This window comes from Schistocerca gregaria, chromosome X, assembly GCF_023897955.1.
Source record: "Schistocerca gregaria isolate iqSchGreg1 chromosome X, iqSchGreg1.2, whole genome shotgun sequence".
Lineage (NCBI taxonomy): Eukaryota > Metazoa > Arthropoda > Insecta > Orthoptera > Acrididae > Schistocerca > Schistocerca gregaria.
Window position 1 is genome coordinate 489,957,925 of NC_064931.1, and position 26,283 is coordinate 489,984,207.

General features: G+C 37.0%; 1 protein-coding gene and 1 pseudogene across 8 annotated transcripts in view; one reads left to right on the top strand and one right to left on the bottom strand.

Moving 5' to 3' along the window:
* LOC126299183 (spectrin beta chain, non-erythrocytic 1) overlaps positions 1-26,283 on the top strand; it is a 440,083-nt gene that overhangs the window by 275,484 nt on the left and 138,316 nt on the right. For 5 of the 8 annotated variants that reach the window (XM_049990953.1, XM_049990949.1, XM_049990952.1 and 2 more), the window contains exons 28-34: positions 898-1,161; positions 1,248-1,378; positions 4,868-5,153; positions 13,107-13,325; positions 19,397-19,693; positions 22,944-23,089; positions 25,562-25,630. In XM_049990953.1, the coding sequence (XP_049846910.1) occupies positions 898-1,161; positions 1,248-1,378; positions 4,868-5,153; positions 13,107-13,325; positions 19,397-19,693; positions 22,944-23,089; positions 25,562-25,630 (1,412 nt within the window). The remainder of the gene's footprint in view (positions 1-897; positions 1,162-1,247; positions 1,379-4,867; positions 5,154-13,106; positions 13,326-19,396; positions 19,694-22,943; positions 23,090-25,561; positions 25,631-26,283) is intronic. The other 3 variants (XM_049990950.1, XM_049990954.1, XM_049990956.1) reach the window with 1 other exon arrangement.
* On the bottom strand, positions 16,242-16,359 carry LOC126299822 (5S ribosomal RNA; annotated as a pseudogene).

The following is a 26,283-nucleotide window of genomic DNA, read 5'->3' on the forward strand; positions in this document are numbered from 1 at the left end:
TTGAAAATATATTAAATGGATTTCATTTTTGAGTCAGTATAAAAAATGTCAGTACTCATCATGTACATTGTTCGGTTCATCCTTGACATTGTCATGATCTGTATCTACTGCAACAATATGCAATATGTCTCGTATTGAGTATTTCTGTAGTACACACTGACAAACATGCACTTTGTATTGACTTTGTGATTATAAACAGGTTTACCACCTGTCATTCATGTAATAAACATTCTCATGGCTTTTAAATGGTTTGTTATATGTTTCTGATGAAACTGACATAGCATTGAGGCACTTCGCACCCACAAGTGCCCCCCTACTCCACATTCTTCGTGCAATCCTATATTATCTTTGCCAACACTTTCACTGTATCACATATGCTTAGCAGGTACTTGCAATAAATAATCAAACTTCCAATTTACCTTTAGAAGTAAAGCAATCACTCAACTTAGCAATAGTTGGTACACTTCAGAATTAATTGAAATGCAGTATACTCAGGGAGTCTTTAATCTTTATTCTTTTGTATTCCTTTTCTGGAATTTAGTTTAAACAGCACAGTAAAAATGTATGCTCATTGTTTATTTTTAATTTGGCTTGAGTTAACTAATAACTACATCTCTGTTCCCTTCTGAGGCACCACAGGACAAATTTCTGTGCTCATTTCCAGTCACACCCTTCATTCAAGTCATGCTATAAACCTACTTTATCATTGTCAAAGATCTGTTATGATAGAATTTGTTTTTGATTGTGAGGAATATCAAGCAAAACACATTCTGGATAAAGTCGTTACTTGGCCACTCTTTGCCACCTGGTGCAGGACTGAATCTCGTTTGTGAAGTTTTAAAAGTTACACACTATTGTTGGAGATTCCTTGTAAATTTATTTTCTATTTTTTTCCAGAGAGGTATGGGCCTGATCTCAGAAGGAAATTACAGAGCTCCGGAAGTACAGGCAATGCTTGAAGACCTTAATACAACTTGGGAGCGTCTTGTAGATCTTTCTTTGGATAAAGGTCGGCGGTTGCGTCAGGCTGCAGCCCAACACACATATAATCGCACTGTTGATGATGCAAGACTGAAGCTTGACGAGATTGATGCTAGTTTGCAGAGCAAAGAGCTAGGATCAGATCTGCGGCATTGCAAAGAGATGCTTAACAAGCATCAGGTATGTTAAAGTTTTTGAGTTGTTTGCTGAGTTATGTGATAAAGTATATGACATTTGGGTGTCTAAAGGCATTTTCTTTGTAATAGGCTTTGGAGGCTGACATGAAGCAGTGGAATCAAAGAATTAATGATCTGGTAATGATGGGAGAAGAAATGGCTCATGAAGGACACTTTGATGCTGATAATATTTTGAAGGCCAGCAGGAATTGCCAAGAAAAGTATGTTGTTTGTGACATTTTCTGTTGTGATGTAGGCTTTATATGCCATTCATTGTATTGTGTGTGTTGTGTGATGTAGCTCCTGTGTAGCTGTATTATAAATGTGTATGATATGTTTTTTTAATTTTATGTGAAGCTGATTTATTGTAAGAAATAATGAGGCTGGTTATGTCTTTGCATTCTCAGTCCTACCTGCACTTTTCAGATTTATTAGGCTACATGCAAATTTTGGTGAATGATGTTTACTGAGTGCCAGAAAGGCATTGAAAGAAATGAGACCATCACAAATGCTTTCATAGACTGTCCACATGTGGGTACCCATAAACATAGGCAAGAATTTGAACATTCAGTTACCTGTCTTAGCAGGGTCAGTCAACAGGAACAAATTTTTATGCGTTAAACACAAGAAGGTGAGAATTTCAGGGGTAACAAGTTACAGCTTTCTGAGTTGGATTGTAATAAAGATGAACTGTAAAGGGGAGAAACACATTGCATAGTATTATCATAAGTTGAACTTCGTGGGAAAAGGAGGTGGGGATGGGAGGAAGAACTTGCTTCAGTAGTGAGCAATATTTTACTGACATACATTTTAGAGCACTATATATAATCATGTGCATCTTCATGTTTTCATAGTGTAAAGACAGTTCCATAAAACTTCGGGCATGCAGCTGTGTAAATTCAGTTTTTTTCTGCTAATATTTCAGCTGAATAGTGTCCAGCCATCTTCGGAGTCAGCTCCAACACTTGCTCTGTTTGGTTAAAGCAAACACAAGTATATATTTGAGTGCAGTTAAAAGTGTAGGTTCTTCCTTAATGACTGAAATGGGGTTGTTTTATATATTTCATGTCAAGGTCTCCATTTTATGGATAAATCTAACACACAGATACTCTTGTTGGCGCTCTAGATCCATTCAATATAGGTGTACCTGTTGTTCTTCTAAGCTGACAAAAGCAAGAAATAATGAAAGGAGAAGAAGTTACAAAGTCACATAAACTCGGCTGAAAATTGTTGTTAAGCTATCACACGACATACTTCTTCAGAGCTCAAAAATACAGAACCGCTCCCCCTCCCACACACACACATTCGTACAATTTCTCTTATTTTTCTCTGTTGGTAAATACTGAAAGACATTGCTTGGAAGCTTAGCAACTTTTTCAGATTTTTTTTTTTTGGTGTGTGTGTGTGTGTGTGTGTGTGTGTGTGTGTGTGTGTGTGTGTCAACCACTAAATTCCTCACCTGTATGGAGAATTGTTACTGTTACTCATTCCATTATATGTATTCTACATAGGACTTTCCATTATCACTAAAGCAACAGATATATAACCTGATTGATGAGTACCAGCCAGACTTTTGGGAGAGTCAATCATATGAAGAACAGATACTGAATCAGGAGGCAATATTAAGGACCTGCTGCTGCAAAATATGACTTCCACACTTTAGGTTTTTGAGAGTGACTCTGGATAAAGAGATTGTGTCTGATTCATTAGAAGGTCTGGGAAATAATTTGCTAACTGCTGCAAATTTAACAAAAAAATATTTCTTTATGAAATCTCTATTGCTTTTGAGACTCATTCAGCTGTTCTACAGGAAAATAGGCTTTCATGTCTTCTGTTTAACTTAAAACTAAACGAAGTTATCAGAAAATCAGAGTAAGGCATAAAGATATAATCAGTCTTGGATTAAAAATTACTGTTAAATGCTTTAATTTTTTCAGGCTGGTGAAGTAGTATGTTTGCATTTATGTAAATTTGGATACCTGTATTATCTCATCTCTAACAACTACAACAGTAAAGGGAACTGATTAGGAAAATAGTTTTTCCAATATAGACTATATTAAACACTTAGTGCTCTGTTAATTATTAAGAATGAAGTAATTACACTAGAGAAAATGTATAGAAGATAATGTCAAAGGTTTGTCTTTACATATTGATGAAGAAGGTGTGTTAGATGGACAATCTACATCAGTAGAACTGGATAGTTTCATTGGAACAAGAGTATAAAATGATTTTACAGGTATCCTCCTTCAAATACCTTGGAGAGTTTATACTGCCATCTGGGTTATACTGCGGTGTCAGCTTAGAAAGACTAATCTAACTCCAAAAGACTTTCAAACTAAGGGAAATAAACGTCAATGAAAAAGCAGTATGGTGAAATGAAGAATTAGATAATTTCAAGGCAATTTTGTTAAAATCTCCATTAGAAATGATGCATGATGGGAGTCACCAAGTTCCAGAAAGTGAAGAACCAAGGCAGAAGGATGATGATGATGATGATGATGATGATGATGATGATGATGATGATGATGATAACAGTTGGAAGTTGATAGGATATTTACAGAGTTTGCAACAGAAGACTATCCAAATAATTATTTAAGATCATCAGTTACAAATAATCAAACATTAACCGGCTAGAAGATATAAAAGAAGATTTTTCGAGATTTTCTTCTGATTGCATTGTAAGAAATGGTTTAGCCTTTGGAACAGAAGTAACAAAGTACAGATTTACTCAAAAACTTAACCTGAAAAGTTGCAGTAAATGGTCAGAAGAGTAGAAAAGACACGGCATAGTGATTTCATGAAGAGAGTTTTGGAGTGTAAGCAGTGTGAAAAACGTCATATTTGTTTCATCGTTGATATTCTTTTAAAGTGTGTGTCCCCCCCCCCCCCCCCCCCTTCCTGCAGTGCTGTTCTCCTTGGCTGGGGATGGTTGAGGTAGGTGACCATTTACAGGAGTTGGGAGAAACAGCAGGATATACTTAGTAAAATATTGTGATGTTGAAGTGCCATTCAACACTGATGACACTTGTGTTGTTGATAATATTACAGACTTACGTGAGTGGAATACATAGGATAATATAATACCATCAATTTCAGTATTTTTATAAGGGTAGCAGATTTGACAATTGTGCTTGTACGAGGAACTGAATAATTTCTGTACTGAAAACAAGAAAAACATTACAAAAGCTCTAAGACAAAAAGGAATGAAATGGGTACACTCAGGAGATATGATGATGAATTTGAGCAGATTAAAAATTAAGACAAAACACTTTAATTCTGACATCTAGAACAAAAGTTTTTCTTCTACAGAAAAACAAAACAAGACAATTATATGTCTGAGGGGAGGGGGTTGGAAGATTGGCAAAATGATGTAACTCAAGTCTTTAGAGAAACTTGTTAAAAGAAGGAAGAGAAATCAAAGTATTGCTCTGTGTTTCATATTTTTAGTGCTTTTGGTGAATTTAACCATCTTGTCTGTCAGTACTCATTTTGATGACTTGAAGAACTGAATAAATAGGTCTATAATAAACATTCTACTCCAGCTTGATGAAAGATGGTGGTTGTTGTCATTGCCCTATGCACAGCTTTATTTCTGATTTATTTTTTCATTTCATTTTGTCATTTGACACTTATATACAACTCACATTATGTGAAGACTCTTAAATTTAAGCCTCTGATTACCAGTCTAAGAAATAATTTTGGCTGCGTAGGTTTTCCGCACTTCGTGAGCCTGCTAGACTCCGCCGAGAAGCCCTAGAGGAATCTCTACGTTTCCATAAATTTGGTTTTGAGTTGGATGCAGAAATGCAATGGATTAGGGAGCATCTGCCACTGGCAGCTTCTGAAGCTTTAGGACAGAATTTGCACCAAGCTCAGTCCTTGCACAAGAAACACAGAAAACTGGAAGAGGAGATAGCTGGGCACCAGCCAATGATTGATCGTACCATGGCGTCCGGCCAAGCTCTTATTGAACAAAAGCATCCTGAAACTAAGCAGGTAATTATTTTTAAATTGTACAAATTAAGTATCAAAGTGAAATTTCAATCTGTACTTATGAAATGAGCATTGAGGAGATCATTGTGAGAAATACCACATTGTCATTGTGGCGAGGTCCTAGTGAAAGTGGTTTGCCATTGCATTCTTCTGACATTGTGTGTGAAGCCAAATTGCTGAGCATAATGTCTCCATCTAGTAAATGGATCACCATGAAGAGAACATGTAATTACACTCAATGAAAAACTTAGGGGATTCATAGGATATAACCTGGGGCATTGGCGCAAGGTTTGGTGATCAAGAACTGCACTCCCTTGCTGACACATACTGGTGATGAAAATTTCTTCCCATACACGAACGCATGTCACAAGCAATGGAAAACAAATTCTCTCTCTCTCTCTCTCTCTCTCTCTCTCTCTCTCTCTCTCTCTCTCTCTCTCTAAGAAAGTGAAGGTGTGCAGAGAATGTTGTGTTTTACAAAAGGGCTGCAGTCATCTGTAGTATATCTTCAGCAGTATAACCTAATTATGAAGTTGCTCAGAAAAACTAATGAATCTGAATACAGTAGGCCAAAACTAAGACACACTGTCATTACTTATGAGTCTTGATGACTATGACTGGTATTGTGATGCTTGAGGTATTCAGTAATCAAGCTTCACTAATAAAATGAAATTATACTTCCCCTCCTTCTCTTCTCTAGTACAATTAAATATGTGTGTAAAGCAAAGGAAAAGTTATGCGAGGAATGATGGCTTAAATGCATTGAAGGTAAGAGGGAAGCTGATGATAATATTCTTTTCAAATACATTTGGTGCCCTGATTGCTGCATGCAGTGCATTTAGTTAATCATTGCATGAAGTAGTCTTATTTTTAACACAAAATCAAGCACTGGCCTGTGATAATGTGAAATGGAAAAAAAATTAGAGAGAGAGAAAGAGAGGAAAATAATTAACCTTTGCAAATTAACACTGTAGAAAGGTGATGTGTTATTTTGTGAATTGCTGACAGCATAGCTACCAATAAAAGAAAGATTACTGATAAAAACCAAAGGGCACCTTAAAGTGAAAAATATGTGAAAATATTACTGAAGACATCATTCTATATTTTTTCATTTTCTTTAAATAGATTTGAAATGTTACTCTACTTCACTCACTATGAAAATTTGAATTTCCTGATCAAGAATGCATGGAGGAATTGACTAAAGTTCTTTAATGTAGTTGAAGTAATTGTGATTGGGTTGCTGATATTTGTTTGTGATAGACATTTTGTATCAGGAAATTTATTATCTTTGTCTTCAATATGTCTTTTAAAGCATACCTTGTGTTGATATTGTTGACCTACAATGATTTTTAGGAAAAAATGTTTATTGCAGGTGTATTTTATCTATTTTAGTTCTTGCTATCTAATTATTGCTTTTTCCCTAGATGGCTCTCATATTACTCCTGGGAATAATCATGGCATAAGGTAAAAATGGTGAATTTGCATGTTCACAGAAGCATGATTTTACTTTTGTTAGCAGCATGAATTTTGTGTTTACTTTAAATGTTAATTTTTTAATTCAAAACAAAGCGAGCAGTTATTAGAGGAATAGCTCTTAATAGTAGCAAATTTTTTTGTCCTTAAGCACTACATCTGACAGCTGTCAGTGTGGCATTAAGTATCTTTTTCTGTATTGTTTCCAAACAGGTGTTTAACATTTGTTGATTTTACCATTTCCTTATTCCTATTGTCACAGAATAGTGTGTATTTCATGGCTTTGGGTTAAATGTGCTTAGTTTCAGGACTTATATATGAAACACTGATCTGGTTTGCAGCTTTTGTCCAGTTACCTGTCTTTCTTTGTATACTAAAGAAAATGTTTACTCACGACATCTCTCTCTCTCTCTCTCTCTCTCTCTCTCTCTCTGTGTGTGTGTGTGTGTGTGTGTGTGTGTGTGTGTGTGTGTGTGTGTGTGTGTGTGTTTTAAAATTGGATGTCCAACACAATGTAATTAATAAATTATGTTTAAGTTTTAATTAAGGTCGATCTGATGCAAAAACTTGGTATTTTTTTCATCCTTGTTCTTCTTTTTCTCCTCCTCCTCCTCCTTTTTTCTTCTTTGACCCTCTTGATATGTGTACTTCATGTGCTACTTTGAGCATCTAATCTGTAATCTCTTTTTTACCCACTCATGATCCAACACACCTTCATTGTGGTATACAGTTCATAGACATCTTTGAATTTGGTAAATGCATTATGAAACACACCCACAGAGTAGTAGTCTCTGGGTCTCAGGGAAGCCAGGAAATAGGTCAACCTATACTGATCTAATATCTTGGAAAAGTGTTGTTCAAGATATGAGTGTTGATGATTAGCTAATTTAGGGGCACATACCACCTTCATTGACAAATGTTCATTTCACTCCAAAAGTTGAACAATCTGCTTGATGTATAGTGTACATTTCATTCTATCGTCTGGTATAAATGCCTGCAGCAGCTGCTGCAATCATGGGTACAGCTTCAGGTTGTTTTGGAGTGCTATATATGGTCATATAAGGGGCACAGTTCATATGCTTCAGTGATGAATGCTAGAATTCTGGTCAAGTACATTTGATATCTTCATCCTTTTCAAGGTATGACTCTAAGAAGCTTCATATCCAAACAACTTGTCTCAATAAAGCTACTGCACTGCTTTTTTATTGATGATTTTGGGAATGGTTCTTTGCCATGTTGTGTAATGAAATTCCTCTGTACTTTGTGTTTAATGTGGTTTCAATAAGCTGCTTCAAACATTGAGCTTTTTAAAAAGTCTCTTGAAGAGAGATGAATTTTCACCTCCTGCTCTTTTCATCGGTTGTACTTGTCTGACTCCTCTTGAAATCTACTTTATCAGAATTTTAACAGTTAATTTCTTCATGATGCACAACACCTTTCTTACAATATCTGACACAGGAGTTCAGTGAAGATCTCCATGATGAAACCCACTTTGAAAATGTAACCCTCTTCTCTAGATCATACCAATCTCTTTCAGTACTACCTGGTAAGGGTCCCTGACTGATAACCACTGCTCAAAAAAGGGTCAAGTAAGTGTGTACAAAAGCTGTATCTTCTGGGCGAATTATGTTTCCTTAGGATTCTTCCAATGAATCTGTCTGGTATCTGCTTTTCCTACAACTAGTTTTATGTGGTTAGTCCAAGATATTTTATGATGTTTCTGTTTTCAGAAACTTATCACCAATTGTATAAAAGAATAATAAGAAATGTTTCCACCTGTTTACACACAATATGTTTTTATTTATGTAAAGGCTCAACAACCAGTCCTTGCTCAGTGTTGATCCTCTGCAGGTCTTCTTACATTTCAGTCCAATATTGTGGCATTGCAACTTCCTATATACAATAGTGTCATCCACAAACAACCTTGAGGAGCTTCTAGCCAGATCATTTATGTGTACAGTCATGTAACACTTCCTTGGGGTATTTCTGAAATTACTTTACCAGACAGTTTTGGCCTGTTAATAACTACTTGTTGAGTTTTGTCTGGTTGGAAGCCCTGAATCCAGTCACAAAGTTGGTCCAGTAATCTGCAGACTTGTATTTTCTTCTCTAAGTGGCAAAGTAAAACTGTATAGAATGGTTTTTGGAATGCGAGGAACATGACATCAACCTGGACTTGCTGTCCAACTTCTGGATCTCATGAAAGAACATAGCCAGTTGAATTTAACGACAACACTGCAGAATACATGGTTTTCATTATCCACAACAGATCAAGTGAATGTGGACAAGATTCCATAATTGTACAACAGGAAGACTTTAGTGATTTGAGCCTATAATTAGGTCTATAAGTCTGATGAGCCTTCTATAAAATCGGAATGCCCTGCAACTTTTGTCAGTTACTTACAACACTTCATTGCTCCAATAACTTACAATAAACTACTGCTAGAAAGAAAGGAATGTGTTCTGCTTAATCTCCATGGAGTATTACAGGTACCTAATCAGTTCCAGTTGCATTATGCTGTCAAATGATTTTGTTGACTTCCTATTTCACAATCACTCCCATCAATATCTGGTATTTTGGCATTCATGAGATGACTGAAAGGAAGGAAGCATATGTATATTATTCCACAGTGAAACAATTTTGGATGACTGTGTTCAATTTTTGGGCCTTCCCTCTCATTTATTGATTTGGTTCAGAATGATCAGTGAGTGACTGTGTAAATGACTTTGAACCAGTTATGTTCTTTGTGCAAAACTAAAACTACTTAGAATTTTATGTTATAACATAATATCTGTTAAAAATCATTCTGCCACTACAGCGTATGAGGCATGTGAGCCTTAGAAATGACAGATGTATATGTTTCACCCACCTCTGATGCTTACCTTTCACATTCAGGATCTGCAGTAACATCACTAGATACTTTAACGTTCTTTCTGGCAATAAATATACCACTGCCATTGGTGCCCATCCTGACCTTGTAAGATAGTTTCCCATCAAAATATGAGATTTTGCTGCTATTCACTTCTGGTTTCATCAAGCTTTGTTTCTTGTCCTATGTGGCCACATTAAATGTTCAGAAGTGTAAGTCATTCTGGGAATTTGTCATGGAAGCTCTTGCAGTAAACTATTACTGATCTACAAGGACTATGTTGTTCTAGCAGTTTTAACTGTGCTGAGGCCCCAGTTTGACTGGGCTGAGGGGTTGTGTCATTGGGAGTGGGCAAAGGAAGTTCGAAGATGTGGAGACGAAGGGAGAGTTGTGGAGTGGCTGATGGCTGGGAAAATTAGAGACAGCAGGTGCATGGGATAGGTATGTGGCTCCAGTGTGCTTATTGTGGCCACAATGAATTGGGGTGGGGAGATTGAATAGAGGAACTGGGAGATTATGGGGAAGAGGATGTTAGAGCAGGATAAGTGAAGTTGGGATCATGGGGCAGGGGTGGTTGTGGTGTGGAATAGGGGATAGCAGAGATTTAATCCAGAAGGATTATAGGATTTAATAATATGTTGCAGGAACAACTTCTTTGTATAAAATTCAGAGAAGCTGGTGAAGAATCCAGATGCCACAGGTTGTGAAGCAGCTACTGAAATAGTGCCTGTTGTGCTCAGAAGTGTGTTACAAAATCATCAACAGTGCCCTTGGCAACAATTCGGCAGTTGTTGTTCATTCAGGTGAACAGCTGACTGGTGGTGACGCCCTCATAAAATGCTGTGCAGAAGCTGCAGGAGAGCTGGTATATGATAGGACTACTTTCACTGGTGGCTTGTCCTCTGATAGGATATTCTGAATTACAATACACAGTGTGGATACCATGAACAGGTCTCGCAGTTTTGTCTTCCACAGGGATATGATCATGCACCAAAGGGTCAGTGGTAGGTGTGACATAATGATGGACTTGGACATTTTGTAGAGTATGTGGGTGGGACAGTAAATCAGAAAACTTGAATGTTGCATCTAGAGTGCTCTTCTAGATGCTGGAGGGCAAATCTCTCAATTTGGGAGATAGTATTTGGTTCAGGTATGGCTGCACAGTAACAGAATCTTACGAAGGTAGCAAATGTGGTTCAGGGGATACCCGTGCCATGGGAAGACATTTCCCTAATATGATGCTGAGGGATAGGGATTGGTGTACTCTGAAGACCTGAAGGTAATTCTGAAAGTATGGGTGGCATCAAGAAAGGAGAATTTTTAAGGTTGGGTCTTTGAAGAGGGATGGAGGAGGGGAGGGGGTGGGGGTGCTGATTCTATGGGCTAGGCAGCATTTAATGAGCAGGGTGTGGAACTGGCCTTTATTTAGAAATGGGATACATTACTGAATGTATGTAGATAGATGAAGTAGGGGTCCATGATAATGGGGACAATGTGAGGGTGAATAGATTTGGAGGTAAAATAAGGCAATTTTCTATTTAAATAATAAATGAAAAATGCTAGTTTGCTTTTGTTCTGCAGTATTAGTTTTTGTTCTGTCAACCAGTTTTTGGCTTAAAAGGCTATCATCAGACATTTATTGACTCAGTAAATGTCTAATGATGGCCTCGTAAGCCAAAAACTGGTTAACACAATAAATTACTACTCTAGAACAACAGCAGTCTAGCACTTTTCATTTATTATAATGTTGTTCTACCAAGAACTAACAGAAGATTCATTTAATATTTTTGAATAATGTTGAACTGTAATATAGTAACCTGAAGGTAGAGTACATAGGTGAATTATGTCTGCTACATTTAAAGCAGCCGTGACTTGTACTGTAGGTTGCTGCAAAAGTGCAGTATGGCTATCTTGGTTGAAGGTGGTAATGTGCAGGGAAACTAGAAGGTAGACATATAGAAATAAGTGAATTGAGTATAAGAATGAGAGAAAGCAGATATAGCTTGCAAGATAGTAACAAAGGCTGGATGGTATGAAGCATAGGACAGAAGAGAGCCATGTGTTGATAAAAATATAGTCATGAAAATTCATTGATGGAATATAAATAATGGGAGCAAAGGTAAAAAGTCACTGTATAGTTGAGACATTTAGTTGTATATAGGCACAAAAAAGACTGAGAACTATGCTAAGCTTTCAGATGGATCCTTCACAGCCAATAAAATACAAATGCACTTGGATGACTATGTCATTCTGGCTGACTACATTGTGCTAGCTCAACTGAAATGAGTGATTTTGTCCAGTTGAGCAGGCAAGTGAAGGAAGGAGGTGGGGAATGGGAGGAAGGGTGTTCTATAGTGGGGACAGAGAGGCATCAGGTGCAGGAGTTACAGGACAGCTGGTATATGATAGAACTGCTTTCACAGGTGGCCATGACTAGGTTAGGATAGGACAGGATATGTTTGCTATAAGACTGGAGTAGGACATGTAAAAACAAAACATGCAACATTTTCAACAAATGTGAATAGTTAGAGAAAATTGAGCACTGCTAATTATTTTGGAGCTAGGAAGAAACTGCCTTTGAGAACGTAAATGTGTGTTTGTGTCATTCCAGTATGTGGCATATTTGTTTGTATGTATGATATTGTTGACATTGTTATAATAGAGAGACTGACAGTATGATTCACATTTGTAGGATTTCCATTGCTCCTCTTACATATTATCTTTCATGTTTAATGACCCACATCTCACTTTTTTTAGTCTAAACATTGTTTCTGTAGTACATTTTAAATTTTTTGTGTGTGCATGTTTTTAATTTTCTTCAGTAACAGATGTGTGAACAGAAAATACATATCTTTTATGTGCCTAATTTTGAAGTGTCTGACAAGGTACTATTGTAATTATAGGAGATATGAAATGTTTGTAGAACTTCATGATCATTCTGTTCAGTACTTAATAATTATGGTAAAGTCTTGATCACATTTTCATGTACTTGACAAATGTTGTACTGTAATTATTAAAGAGCTGAACTGAATGATTGGTGTCTTTATGTTTTTAGAATTTGTTTACAGGAACACTTTTTCTCTTTCTTCAAAGGACTTCCTCCACTTGAAATCAATTTATGCGGTTAAATATGCAGTGATATCCCTTTATTTTTCAGGCTTTTCACATTGTAATATTTTTGGTTCTTACAAGATTGTGTTCATCTTTATAAATTTTAAGATAAAATCTACATAAATAGCATTTGAACTCTTCAGATGATCATCTTGTCTTCATTACTATAAGTTACTGACATAAGCACTTCTGTTGCAAAATATCTTTGAGATGTAACTTAAATCTTATGTATAACAACTGAATACTCTCTACTTATTTCTCGTGTCATCATTACTGCTTGTAGAAACCAAAATAAAATGAAAATTCAATATAAGCATTGGTATTAAACTGCTGTATTTATTAACTGATTTCTTTACCTATTTTTGTGTAGTGATAAACAGCTTCAGCATTACAAATTACACCAACTGCTGAGTAACTTTCTCAGTTCTCATTTTGTTGAAGTAATTACTGTGCAAACAAAATAATTACAATGCAAAACTTAATTTCTCAAATGCCATTACAGATCAGGAAACTGTGTGATACATTAAATGAGGCATGGCAAGACTTGCAAGATAAAGCACAAGAACGCAGTAGGAAACTAGATTTGTCACTCAAAGCACAAGAATTCTTCTTTGAGGCAGGTGAAGTTGAAAGCTGGATGGGTGAAAAGAATGATGTTCTCAGCTCAACAGATTATGGACGTGATAGAGATGCTGCAACCAAGTTATTGACCAAACATAAGGTTAGTCATTCATATGTATGTTTCTTGCTAACACACAAAAAAAATTTAAATCATGACACACAGTATTAGACTGAAATATTACAGTCAAATTAAGTCTTTTTTTATGGGTTTATTTGTTACTAAACTTCCATTGTGTGGCTGTTAAAACCTTTTTCTTCTTGGTTTGTTTTAGAGCCAGTCTATACAGCAAGCATTAAAATAGTGAAACAGAGATATGACAGTAAAAAGAAAAATCTATATTTTTTTGTTGTTCGCACTTAATGGCTTTCATATTAAACATAAAGGAAAATCAGTATTCTGTATGGGTAATTTTATAATCGACAGAAAAAGGGAGATGGAATAAGGTCATTAGAGAAACTGTAACAACAGAAAGACTGACAACTGTTTTTCACTTTGCACTGTTGTGCGAGATGTCAAGAAATTTCCTGAGAGATTAAAACTGTGTGCCAGACCAGGACCTGAGCATTGTCGTTGGCCTTTCATGGCCGGTGCTCTTACTGACTGGGTTACCCAAACACAAGTCACAACCTGTCCTCGCAGGTTTAATTCTGCTGGTACCTCTTCTTACTTCCCAAGCTTAATTGCATTGTCTGAAAAAAAGCAAGAGCTCAGGCTGAATCCTGATCTGGTGCAGTTTTAATCCATAGCTAAGTTTCAAAAGCAAAGGCAGTAATATTATGGTCAGTGTCCATAAGACAACAGAAATAACTATTGAAATTTTTCACTGCAGTTGTAATGATAACATAATTATAACAACTGTGTACATTATGTGGGAATATATTGGGAGTCCTATATCTTCTTGTATTTTTTTATTTATAAGCTATTCACACTTCCTTGTCTGCCTCTTATCACTCTAATTATTATGACAATAATACATGTCCACTGCATGAATGAATCGTGATTGTAATGAAAGGGACAGGGGGCATCAATGATTTATTGGCAGGCAGTTTGAGTATCATGAGAGTATCATAGTGAAGAGAACAACTGGAAAATGGTAGAATGATATGTGGAAACATTTATGAAATTGAGGAAGCACAGTCTGATGATTTAAAATAACAGGCCAAAATTTCTACAGTTTTAATGTCACTTGAAATTAAAGACTCTGGGCAGAGTAGAGTTTGTCAATTCAATAGTAATGAGTCTAAATTCTAGTGAGTATTGCTTGAGTGTTTTGGCAACTGATGGAGCTATATCCAGTAGTTCCCTTGGTATCTATCTCAATTTTTTTTTCAGAATTAACTTTATAAAACAAAACAATGTAAGAAATGGAAATATGTAGGATATAGCATGATATTGTATGTAGCCCCCCCCCCCCCCCCCCCCCCCTCAAAAAAAAAGATAACCATGTAGTTTTCACAGTGGGAATCAATATTTGATACCTTGCAAATACAATTAACACAGGAGAAGTAAACATGGCTTTTTGTATCTAAGATATCTTAAATTCAAATACAGGAATAATTTTTCATTAAAGAAGGTGTTAAATTGATGCTAAAACACTCCACAATGAATGCCGTAAACCTAAAAAACTGAAAGTAGGTAAAGGGAATCCAATCTCAATAATATTAATTATAATATTGGTGGAACATACATATAGTGAGAATTGTTGTCCACATTTTTTTTAGTTTCCTTTAATTATGGGAGGCTTTGGGATGGTTCACAATTCTCCATACATCTGTGTCAGAATTGAGCTAATGTGTTCATATTCCCACAACATTAAATCTAAACTGAAAAAGAAAGATGGAGATAATATTTATGGACTATTCCATTGGTTCTTGGAAGAACATAGAAACATTAAAAACTTGAATACACAGTGTTAATGTTCCACAATAATAATTATTTGACAGTTCATTATGAACCAGCTTTCAGCTTCTTGGGCCATTGTCAGAGATCTTAATACCAACAAGGTAGTCAAAAAAACTTCAGCCATAGTTCACAGCTGTACAAAGATTGTTTTTCAAAGATATGTGACATTTTATGACTATATCGATACAACTCGAGCATAATGTAATACCTAAATAGGCTCCAAACAAATAAATCTTGTATTCCAGCATATTGAAAGATTAAAAGTATATGAATGTGTAAGACAGATATGTTGTACAAGTGAGTAGTGACACAGACTACCATTTAATGTGGGCAAATGGGTGAATGTGATTAATAGGACAAAAGAAAGGGAGGGGGAAGAGAGGAAAAAGAAGTCCATGAAGTGTGGGTGTAGGACAGTCATAACAAGCATATTATCTAATGGTGAGAGTAATATTAACTGGCTGCAGCTACTTTAGTAATGGTGAGTAATGGAGCTATGTTTGGTCATTAAGGACCAGTTCAAGATTCTTGGATTGGTGTTTATTAATGACCAAAATTTCTAGTAATGTTAGTTTCCTGCCGTTGATTTCTCTATGGAGAACATCACATTTATTGTCAAATAAATGACATACATTCAGAGTATGTTTAGCAAAGATTGAATCTTTCTTCTGCAGTCTCCAATTCCTTCCACAGTCTGTCAGTCTAGTAGTTATATTAACCTACTGAACATCCTCTGAATAAATATCATTTATATAATATTAAATGTGAAGTTCTCCATAGAGAAAACAAATGCAAAAAAATAATGTTACTACAATTCTGGCCATTAAGAAACACCAGTCAGTCAAAGAATCCTAATCTGGCCCTTAATGACCAAATAAAGTTCCATTAAAAACTAAAACTTAACTCCTCCCACATAGGCCCAAAGGTACCGACTGGCTGCTGTGTCATCCTCAGCCCACAGGCGTCACTGAATGCGGATATGAAGGGGCATGTGGTCAGCACACCGCTCTCCTGGCCGTATGTCAGTTTCCGAGACCGAAGCTGCTAGCTGCTACTTCTCAATCAAGTAGCTCCTCAGTATGTCTCTCTCACAAGGGCTGAGGGCACCCCACTTGCCAACAGCGCTTGGCAGACCAGATGGTCACCTATCCAAGTGCTAGCCCAACCCGACAGCACTTAACTTCGGTGAACTGATGGGAACCGGTGTTACCACTGCGGCAAGGCCGTTGGCATACAGCTCCATTACTCACCCTTAATACAGTAGCAGCTGCCAGTTAATATTTATCTCACCATTATGTAATATGAAACAATGGAAAATGTAACAATATTATGAGAAGGAAAGTTGCTACTCACTATATAACAGAGATGCTGAGTCGCAGATAGGCACAACAAAAAGATTCTCACAATTATAGCTTTTGGCCGTTAAAGCCTTCGTCAACAATAGACACACACACACACACACACACACACACACACACACACACACACACACACACACACACACACACACACACACACACGCACACACACACAGTCTCAGGCAACTGAAACCACACTGCGAGCAGCACACCAGTGCATGATGGGAGTGGTGACAGGGTGGGGGTAAGGAGGAGGCTGGAGCAGTGAGGGGGAGGGATATTGTGGTGGGGATGGTGGACATTGAAGTGCTCCAGGTTAGATTGAGGGCAGGGGAGAGTTGGGGGGGGGGGGGCGGAAGGGGGAAGTAGCGGAAAAGGAGAGAAATAAAAAGACTGGGTGTGGTGGTGGAGTGAAGGCTGCGTAGTGCTGGAATGGGAACAGGGAAGGGGCTGGATGGATCAGGACAGTTACTAACGAAGGTTGAGACCAGCAGGGTTACGGGAACGTACAATGTACTGCAGAGAAAGTTCCCATCTGCACAATTCAGAGAACCTGGTGTTGGCGGGAAAGATCCATATGACACAGGCTGTGAAGCAGTCATGGAAATGAAGGTTATCATGTTTGGCAGTGTGTTCAGCATCGGGGTGCTCCACTTGTTTCTTGGCCACAGTTTGTCTTTGGCCATTCATGCAGACAGACAGCTTGTTGGTTGTCATGCCTACATAGAATGCAGAACAGTGGGTGCAGCTTACCTTGCAGACCACATGATTGGTTTCACAGATAGCCCTGCCTTTGATGGGATAGGTGGTGTCAGTGACCTGACTGGAGTAGGTGGTGGTGGGAGGATGTTTGGAACATGTCTATTACAGAGGTGTGAGGCATGAGGTAAGGGATTGGGAGCAGGGGTTGCATAAGGGTGGACGAGTATATTGTGTAGGTTCGGTGGATGGCAGAATACCACTGTTGGAGGGGTGGGAAGGATAGTGGGCAGGACATATTTCATTTCAGGGCACGACAAGAGGTAATGAAAACCCTGGCAGAGAATGTAATTCAGTTGCCCCAGTCGTGAGTGGTACTGAGTTATGAGGGCAATACTCCTATGTGGCTAGACAGTGGGACTTTGGGAGGTGGTGGGAGACTGAAAAGATAAGGCACGGGAGATTTACTTTTGTACAAGGTTGGGAGGATAATTACAGTCAGTGACAGCTTCAGTAAGACCCTTGGTATATGGCGAGAGGTACTGCTCGTCACTGTAGATGCAGTGACCATGGGTGGCTATGCCGTATGGAAGGAACTTCTTGGCATGGAACAGGTGGCAGCTTCAAAGTGGAGGTTTGCCAGTGGTTAGTAGGTTGGATATGGGTGGAGGTACTGATGTAGCCATCTTTGAAGGTGGAGGTCAACACCTAGGAAGGTGCCTTTTTGGGTTGAGTAGGACCAGGTGAAGCAAATGGGGGAGAAGTTGTTGTTGATTTGGAAGGAATGTGTACAGGGTGTCCCCGCCTTTGATCCAGATAGCAAAGATGTCATCAGTGAATCTGAGCCAGGTGAGGGGTTTAGGATTCTGGGTTTTTAGGAATGATTCGTGTAGATGTCTCATGAATAGCTTGGCATAGGATGGTGCCATGCGGGTACCCATAACTGTACCCCGGGTTTGTTTGTAGGTAATGCCTTCAAAGGAGAAGTAATTGTGGGTAAGGATATAGATAGTCATGGCGAATAGGAAGGAGGTTGTTGGTTTGGAATCTGTCGGGTGTTGGGAAAGGTAGTGTTCAATAGTGGTAAGGCCATAGGCATTAGGGATATTAGTCTACAGGGAGGTGGCATCAATAGTGATGAGCAGGCACTGTGTGGTAAAGGCAGAGGAACTGTGGAGAGTCTGTGAAGGCAATGGTTGGTATCTCTGACAATGGTGGTTTGAAAAGTTTTCAGAATCACCACAAGAGGTCAACACTAGCACGATGAGTTGTTCATGTGATACTCATTGGACTGTTGACTGCAAACTCGTGCCACGTCAGTGCTCTTGGAAGAGAGTTATGGCGGTGACGTGGCTCTGTTGTTTTTTTGTTCTGTTCATCATATTCACCAGTTTGGCCATATAACGTGGTAGTATGTGCCACTAGTTGTAAAACATATTTGGCATATACATTCATAGACTTTTAATCTTTGAATATGCTGGAATATAAGATTTTTTTTTTATTGATATAATAATAAAAACCATACGTCTTTGAAAAACAATCTTTGTATAGCTGTGAACTCTTGCTGAAGTTGTGTGGAGTATCTACTTATTATTAAGTTATTTCTCAATGGCCTAGGAATTCAAAAGCCGGTTCATAACGAACTAGTAAATAAATATTACTATACAACATGCATGTTGTATTAAAGTTTTTAGTTAAGAGAGAGTTATTCTTTATTGAAAGTGCCAATTATCATTGATTGAGTGTCTAACTCTACAGGTAAACCACTTTTAATTTCTGACGTGCTTCATTATTCAATGTGTTGATAATAATAGAGCTTAGGCGTGACAGTTTGCAAATAGTATTTATTAACACAGTATTTGGATGAGGCATATCTAAATAGCAACCGGCCGCAGTGGTCTAGCGGTTCTAGGCGCTCAGTCCGGAACCGAGCGACTGCTACGGTCGCAGGTTCGAATCCTGCCTCGGGCATGGATGTGTGTGATGTCCTTAGGTTAGTTAGGTTTAAGTAGTTCTAAGTTCTAGGGGACTGATGACCACAGCTGTTAAGTCCCATAGTGCTCAGAGCCATTTGAACCATCTAAATAGCAGATATGACCAGAGAACCTGCATACAGTCATAGTGATGTTTGCTAATGTATTTGGTACACCACATGGAAATGTATCTAGTACTGCATAACAGTATTGTATTTGAAATTGGTTTCTGTTTCAGGCTCTGGAGCTAGAAATTGATACATATGGAGGCATAGTGAATGAAATGGGTCGAACAGCAACAGCTATGGTTAATTCACAGCATCCCGACTCCAAGGCAATTGCTAGTAAGCAACAAGCCTTACAGCAACAAATGAGAACACTGCAGCGCCTGGCTGCTACGCGACAGCAGCGCTTGATGGAGTCAATGTATCGCCACGAGTACTTCTTGGAGAGTGCTGCACTTGAGCAGTGGATTCATGAGCAGGAGCAGACAGCATCTTCAGAAGATTATGGCCAGGATTATGAGCATTTGCTGGTTTGTGCATTTTGTGTACTGTTCCCAATAATTTATAATGATATTGCTGGACATTATTAGAAGTGACTTTGAAAGATTTTGGTGTGTGTCTTGAGGGACAAACTGAGGATGTCTGTAAATCTGTCCAACAGCACTACAGAGCATTGAAGTTATGGGGGGCCTAAGGCTAGGACTCAAACAAGTGCTTTTACATTGACATGTCTGCTACCAATGTGTAAAACAATCTCTGCATTGATGTTGCAACAAGTGTGGATGCATTCAGTGACCTGTAATGGCCTCGTACACTGTCAGTTCTGTTGTGTAAAGTTCCACTTGTGGTACTTCAGTACACACACTCAAGATATACTGCTGAAAGGTATGCCTAGCCATAGATCTTGTTGGCCTGTATAACTTCAACAATTCATAGTGTGTCACTCTGACATTTCCAGACTTTGGTTCCTATCTTCAACTAGTTATGCAAAACACATTCTACATCTGTATCTCCATGCAGTTGATAAGAAGAAAGATTGTTTATTAGCCTCCGTGTGAGCTTCAGTATCTCCAGTTAACTTCATGGTTTTTTCACAAGATATCCATCAGAACAACCAATATATTGGTTGACTCTTCTAGGAATGTACATTTTTGGACTTTTAATAGTAAACCACACTGTGATGTAGAATGTCTGTCTTGCAGCATCTGACACTGAATTTGGCTGAGCATCTCCATGATGCTTTTGCTTATTCTAAATGAACCTGTACCAAAGTACACTGCTTTTCTTTACATCACCTTTATTTCCTCCATAAATCCTATGTGGTATCTATCCCAGATTGATGAACAAGACTCACGTATTGGTTGAAAGAAGATTTTGTATGCTACCTGCTTTCTGGGTAGACTAAACTTTCTGAGGATTCTTCCAATGAACTGTCTGGCACATGCAATTAGTTTCACGTGGTCACTCTACTTTGAACTGCTCTGTGTGCATACTCCTAGATATATTATGGATGTGACTGCTTCCAGTGATTGTTCTACAATCATGTAATCATAATGTAATGGGTCTTTCTGCCTATTTACGTGCAGTGTGCTAAATTTCTAAATTTATTTATGTTGAGGGTCAACTGCCAATCCCTGCACCTATTGTTAGTGTTCTGCAGGTCTTCCTGAATTTCACTACAGTTTTTTAACATTGCAAATCGTCTGTATGGAACAGCATCATCCACACAAAGCCTTGTGGACCTTCGATAATATGTACTAGGTCATTTAAATATATTGTGAAAGGTTATGGTCCTGTAACACACCTTTTGTTCATGAGGATTTTATATTATGGATGAATAGAGTGAACTGGATTTCACACAGCAGTTATTTTTCCAACCCATGTTGATTCCTACAGAGGAGATTTTTGGTCTCCAGAAATGTCATAATATGTGAGCATAAAACGTGTTCCAGAATTGTACAACAGACTGACATCAAAGATATGTGTCTACAGTTTTATGCTTCTGTTCGATGATCCACCTTGAAAATGGGGATGATGTGTGCTTTTTTCCAATCACTAGGAATGTTTGCTCCTCCAGCAACTTGAGGTACACTGCTGCTAGAAGAGGAGCTAGTTCTTTCACATACTCTTAATTAGAATTGCATTGGTATTGGGACAAGTTCAGTGACCTCCTTCTGTTGAACGATTTCAGTTGCTTCTCTATCCCATGGTTACTTTGATATCTGTCATTGTGACATTTATGTGATGCTGTAAACTAAGAAGTATGTTGTGATTCTCCTCAGTGAAACAGTTTTGGAAAAAGATATTTAGTATTTAGATCTTCTCTTGGTCATCCTCAGTTTCAGTGGCATTATGCTCAATGTTTCTAGACAGATCCATTTTCTGATTTAACATGAGACCAGAACATTCTTAGAATGTTCTTTAAAATTGGTTGATAGTATTTCTTTCAAATGCATTGAATGTTTTGTGTATGGCTCTTGTAATGTTAATTTCGGCTTTGTTCAATTCTTGTTTGTCTGTGATGCTTTACCTTCGTTTACATTGCCGTGGGACCCTCTTCGCTTTTGTAATAGCTTTCCAGCATGGTTTTCAAACTATGATGGGTCTTTACCATCCCTTTGCTCGACACATACCTATATAACACATGTTGTGCAATACTGTTAATGTTGTTCATTGATGATGAAATTTTTATGTTGACTGCTCAGTTAATCTGAAATTTGTTTCTTGACACTCTTGCTAAGTACAAATATCTTCCTACATTTCTTTGTATTCTTGTGTACATCCTTATACAGTGATGCTATAATGGTTTAATGATCAGCGATTCCCTGTTCTTTGCTGGGTCAAAAAATTCACACATGTTGGTGACCAGGAGAAGTAATATGTTATTTTCATGAGTGGGTCCTCTTTTTAGCTGCTCAAGCTAATTTTCAGATCAGACTTTCAGAACTATTTCATATGATTCTGTCCTTACTACGTACATTACTCACTTGAGTGTCTCAGTCTATAGCTGGTAAATTGAAATCTCCACATAAAACAACAATATGGCCAAGAAATTTACTCAAAATATTCTCAAAGTTTCCTCTCAAATGTTCCAGCATTACTGCTCCTGAAAATGTTCTTGAAAATATTTTTAAAAAAATAATGTGTCGGGTTAAAAGCTGTTCAGTTTTTGTCTGTGTAATCCAAAGATAAAATATCTTAGAAATGGGCATTTTACCCAAAGACTGTCAAATCATCCTCAGTTCAAGAAATAATTTTGAGCTTCATACACTAATAACACTGAAGACCAAAATTTCCAGTTACAGTACTTAACATAGATATTTTCATAAACCGTTTAAAAGTTTATACCTGAAAAATGTTGGTAAAGGAATTAAAATGTAAAAGATAAATTAAAAGAAAGGAAAATACTGAATTCTCAGAGTTAATCATTGTACAAAATTTTTATTGAAGTAGTGCTGACAACCTGTAGAATAAATAATAGGAGACCGTTTTACAGTTTGGATAATGTAACTGTTGTGTAATGATATGGGAAATAAACTATAAGTGGCTCTGCATTAATTACATCAATGTCTGTAAACTAATGCAAATATTATGTAAAATAGTTTTCAGTATACATTGACATACATACTGTGCATCAAATCAAGAGATACAAAAACTGTATGAAATGAGATAGATCACATTTCACAAAATTCACATTTACAGATACTTGAATTCTTCTGTTACTTTCTGTACTGGTAATTAATTTTCCTTCACTACTAATTGAAGAACATTATTTTGTAGTTACTACAAAACAAGTTTGATGACTTCAAACACCGGATTGAGGCTGGATCAGAAAGATTTAACCAGTGTGAAGAACTAGCAAGAAAACTTATTGTGAATGAAAGTCCATATATTGGTGATATTGAGAAACAGCTGGAGCATCTAGGGTATGTTTTCAAGTTTGATTTATTTCCCCCACTATTCCCTTCTTGCTACCCACTATTCTTTCTCATTACTTGAATGAGCAACAGCTGTATTGCTTTAACTCTTTACATATGATTTAGGTAGAAAGGTGACTATTTTTTAATATTTTGCAGTTTGTTGCACATAAAACTCTTAACTATCTTGTAACTGCTCAAGAACCTGTACAAAAAATGCAGTTCTTACTGATTCATTTTGCAATTGTATATGTGACTGTGCAGTATTCACCATTCAATTCATTAAAAGAAACATCTTTCTCCTTTTGCTATGTAGAAATGTTGTGGATGGGGATGGTGCATCCAGATTCTTGAATATAGTAGTATTTATGATTTTATCATACTGTATATTCACTGTACATAGCATGCCATGGTGTAGTAGGTATAGAATTGATGTCATACTTGTAAATAAGCACAAAAAGTGTTTCATTTTAACTTAGTGAATTAACTTTACAAGGTTTAGAATGTGTGCTCATCACTTGTATTGTATTCAGGAATGTCCCATTTTTAATTTTAAAAAGACTGACGTAAACCAAAATATGCTGCACTGTTTCATATACCTAAATTGATTTCATGTGTATTTGTCACAATAGTGAAAATATCAATACTTCTAGAATTAGTCCTTCACTCTGTAGTGAACTGTGTGCTGATGGGGAAACTTTCTGGTAGACTGACATTGTGAATGATGAATGAATGGGTGAGATGTACTGAAAGAAGTAAAGTTGAGAGAGCAGGTTGTGTGTAGTGTCTATATAACTCAGTTGGTAAGAGCATTGTCTGTGAAAGGCAAGGGTCTGGGTGTAAGTCCCAATCAGGGACACAGTTTTACTTTAGCAGCAAGTTTCATATTTATGCTTTTAATAACATGTGGAGTACACATTTGAAGATTTCTCTGTTATGATCGCAGTTGCCCGTAAATGTAATTAGCTAATTACACAACTACCTTTGCATGTGCTTTAGGGAAAGATAGACAACAGTGTGTGAACTGCAACATAGAGATGTTTTATACTTGTAACTTCCTGCTTATACTGTAGTGAATTGAATTGAATTCAATTAGTGAATTGATTGCAATTGGAAATGGCGGGAAAAAAACAGTTATCTGTTAGTTCTTCTATATAAAAGTAATAAAGTTTTTTCTCTCAAATAAAGCAAACACAACTATTGAAAAGTAATAGCCATGAAAGTGCCCATCTGCCCAACCAGAGAATTAGAATCATGTTAAATGTGGCACTAGAATGACTTCATATACATTCATATGTAGTTTACTGAATGATAATTGCTTTGTGGGGACAGTGAGCTCCTGCTGCTGTGATGACTGAAATAGTTTGTTACGAACAGGATGGTGTCGGATCTGCTATTGGCAGTCAGCATGACAGTCAAACAAACAATGGGGCTAGAGGTGCAATATTAGTGTATCTAATCATAAGTTCCCATTGCATGAGGTATTCTATCTCAGTGATTGTGCTACTCAGGTGTAAAATTCCACAAAGATAACAGAACTTGCAAAAGGAAAAATAAGCAGTATTAGTGTATGTATGATTGATTTCATTGTAACTGATCAAGTTTTTGATACTATAGTTTCCTATAAAATTATCGAAGTAATGAAATATTACTTTAATTTGGGCAGTTACAGTCATTTATAGCATTTCTATACTTAAGGACAAAAGAAGAAGAAAGGAACTCTTTTTCCAATTTTTGAGTAAATCTTTATTGTGATAACCTTTATTGTAAACATAATTGAAGGAAAGGATATTACATGAAAAGTTCCTCACTCACTTCTGAAAATGAACTACAGCAGTTTAATGGACTACACATATACAGAGTAATTTAATCAGTATGTCAATGAGTTGCATTAATTGTGATTCTTACCATGGTGATAAATATGTTGGTAAGAAATTAATTAAGTTTAGGCTTGTTACTGCCTTTGCCTTTCACTAATCATGTAAATAATTATAAATATTTTTTTTTTAATTTCTCTTCTTTCCGCCCCCTTGGTAATTGTTTTAGAATGATCTTCAGAAATGTGTGAGATTTGAAGGACATATTGTGTATTTACTAATTTTAGAGACTGAATGTGCTTGTGTATGTGCCTCTATCTCCTCATCTCATTACACAAGCGCATTCATTTGTTATGTGGTGTTATTAAGTATACTATTTCTTATTTTTCTATATATTTGTAGAAATGCACTATAAATAGCATTATAATTTTGGAAAAAGCTTGTGTAGGTGGCTAAAGGCATTTATGTCCTCCTGCATTTATCTTGCCTTTCAATAAGGCAAGTTCATGCAATATGCACATGAAATGACTTTCTTGCATGATGTTTCAGATTTTGAATATTCTAATCTCATAAGTTTTCATACTTACTAACATGTGTGTGTTGGTATGTGGTTGTTAGGTGGTTGTGGGTTTGCACTAACTTTGCATTAATATTTGTATAACAGTCAGACTGATGGTGGTAAGGGCCAGGATGACCCGGTGATGGAAGTGACAAGAAGGCATGCACATATTCGGTAAGGGGTGAAAATGTATAATTTTTCTTTTATAAATGTTTAGTTGTAGTATTGTAATCAGTGTATGAGAAGAATTGAAGGAATGTGGCTCTCAGAAGGTCCATCAAAAACCAGTTGTCAGTCATTTACATGATAACACTGAAACTTAAGATGGTGAGTGAAATCAGTTGTGTCTTTTGTTGTAATTATTATGCCGCTTTTTGATTTCCTCAACAACAGTTTGTTGTTTGGTGTACATTGTCTTTCAGTTGGAATGTCACTCAGTTTCTGTTGTTTTCTCTGGTACTAATTGTTTTAATTTATTTGTTGCCTGTCCCTCACATCTTACTTTGAATTTGAAATTTCTTTTCCGTTGTGTTTTTTACTGCACTGCAAGTAAGTTATTGTTGCTGCATATATCAGTCTGATTACTTAATCGGATTTCTGTGTGTCTGTTAGACCATAATATAATCACTGTGATAGTATCCTTTATCCCCTGGCAATGTATAAAGTCCTCTTGGGTGATTCTGAAATAATGTGTTTTTGAATACTAGACCTTTTTCTTTGCAGAAGTCAGTGTATCTTCATCTTTAATTTGTAGTTCCTTATTCGTACCTTTCTGTCACTCCGTCTTCTTGTATATCTGCTATCACATCATTCCAGTCATCCATAAT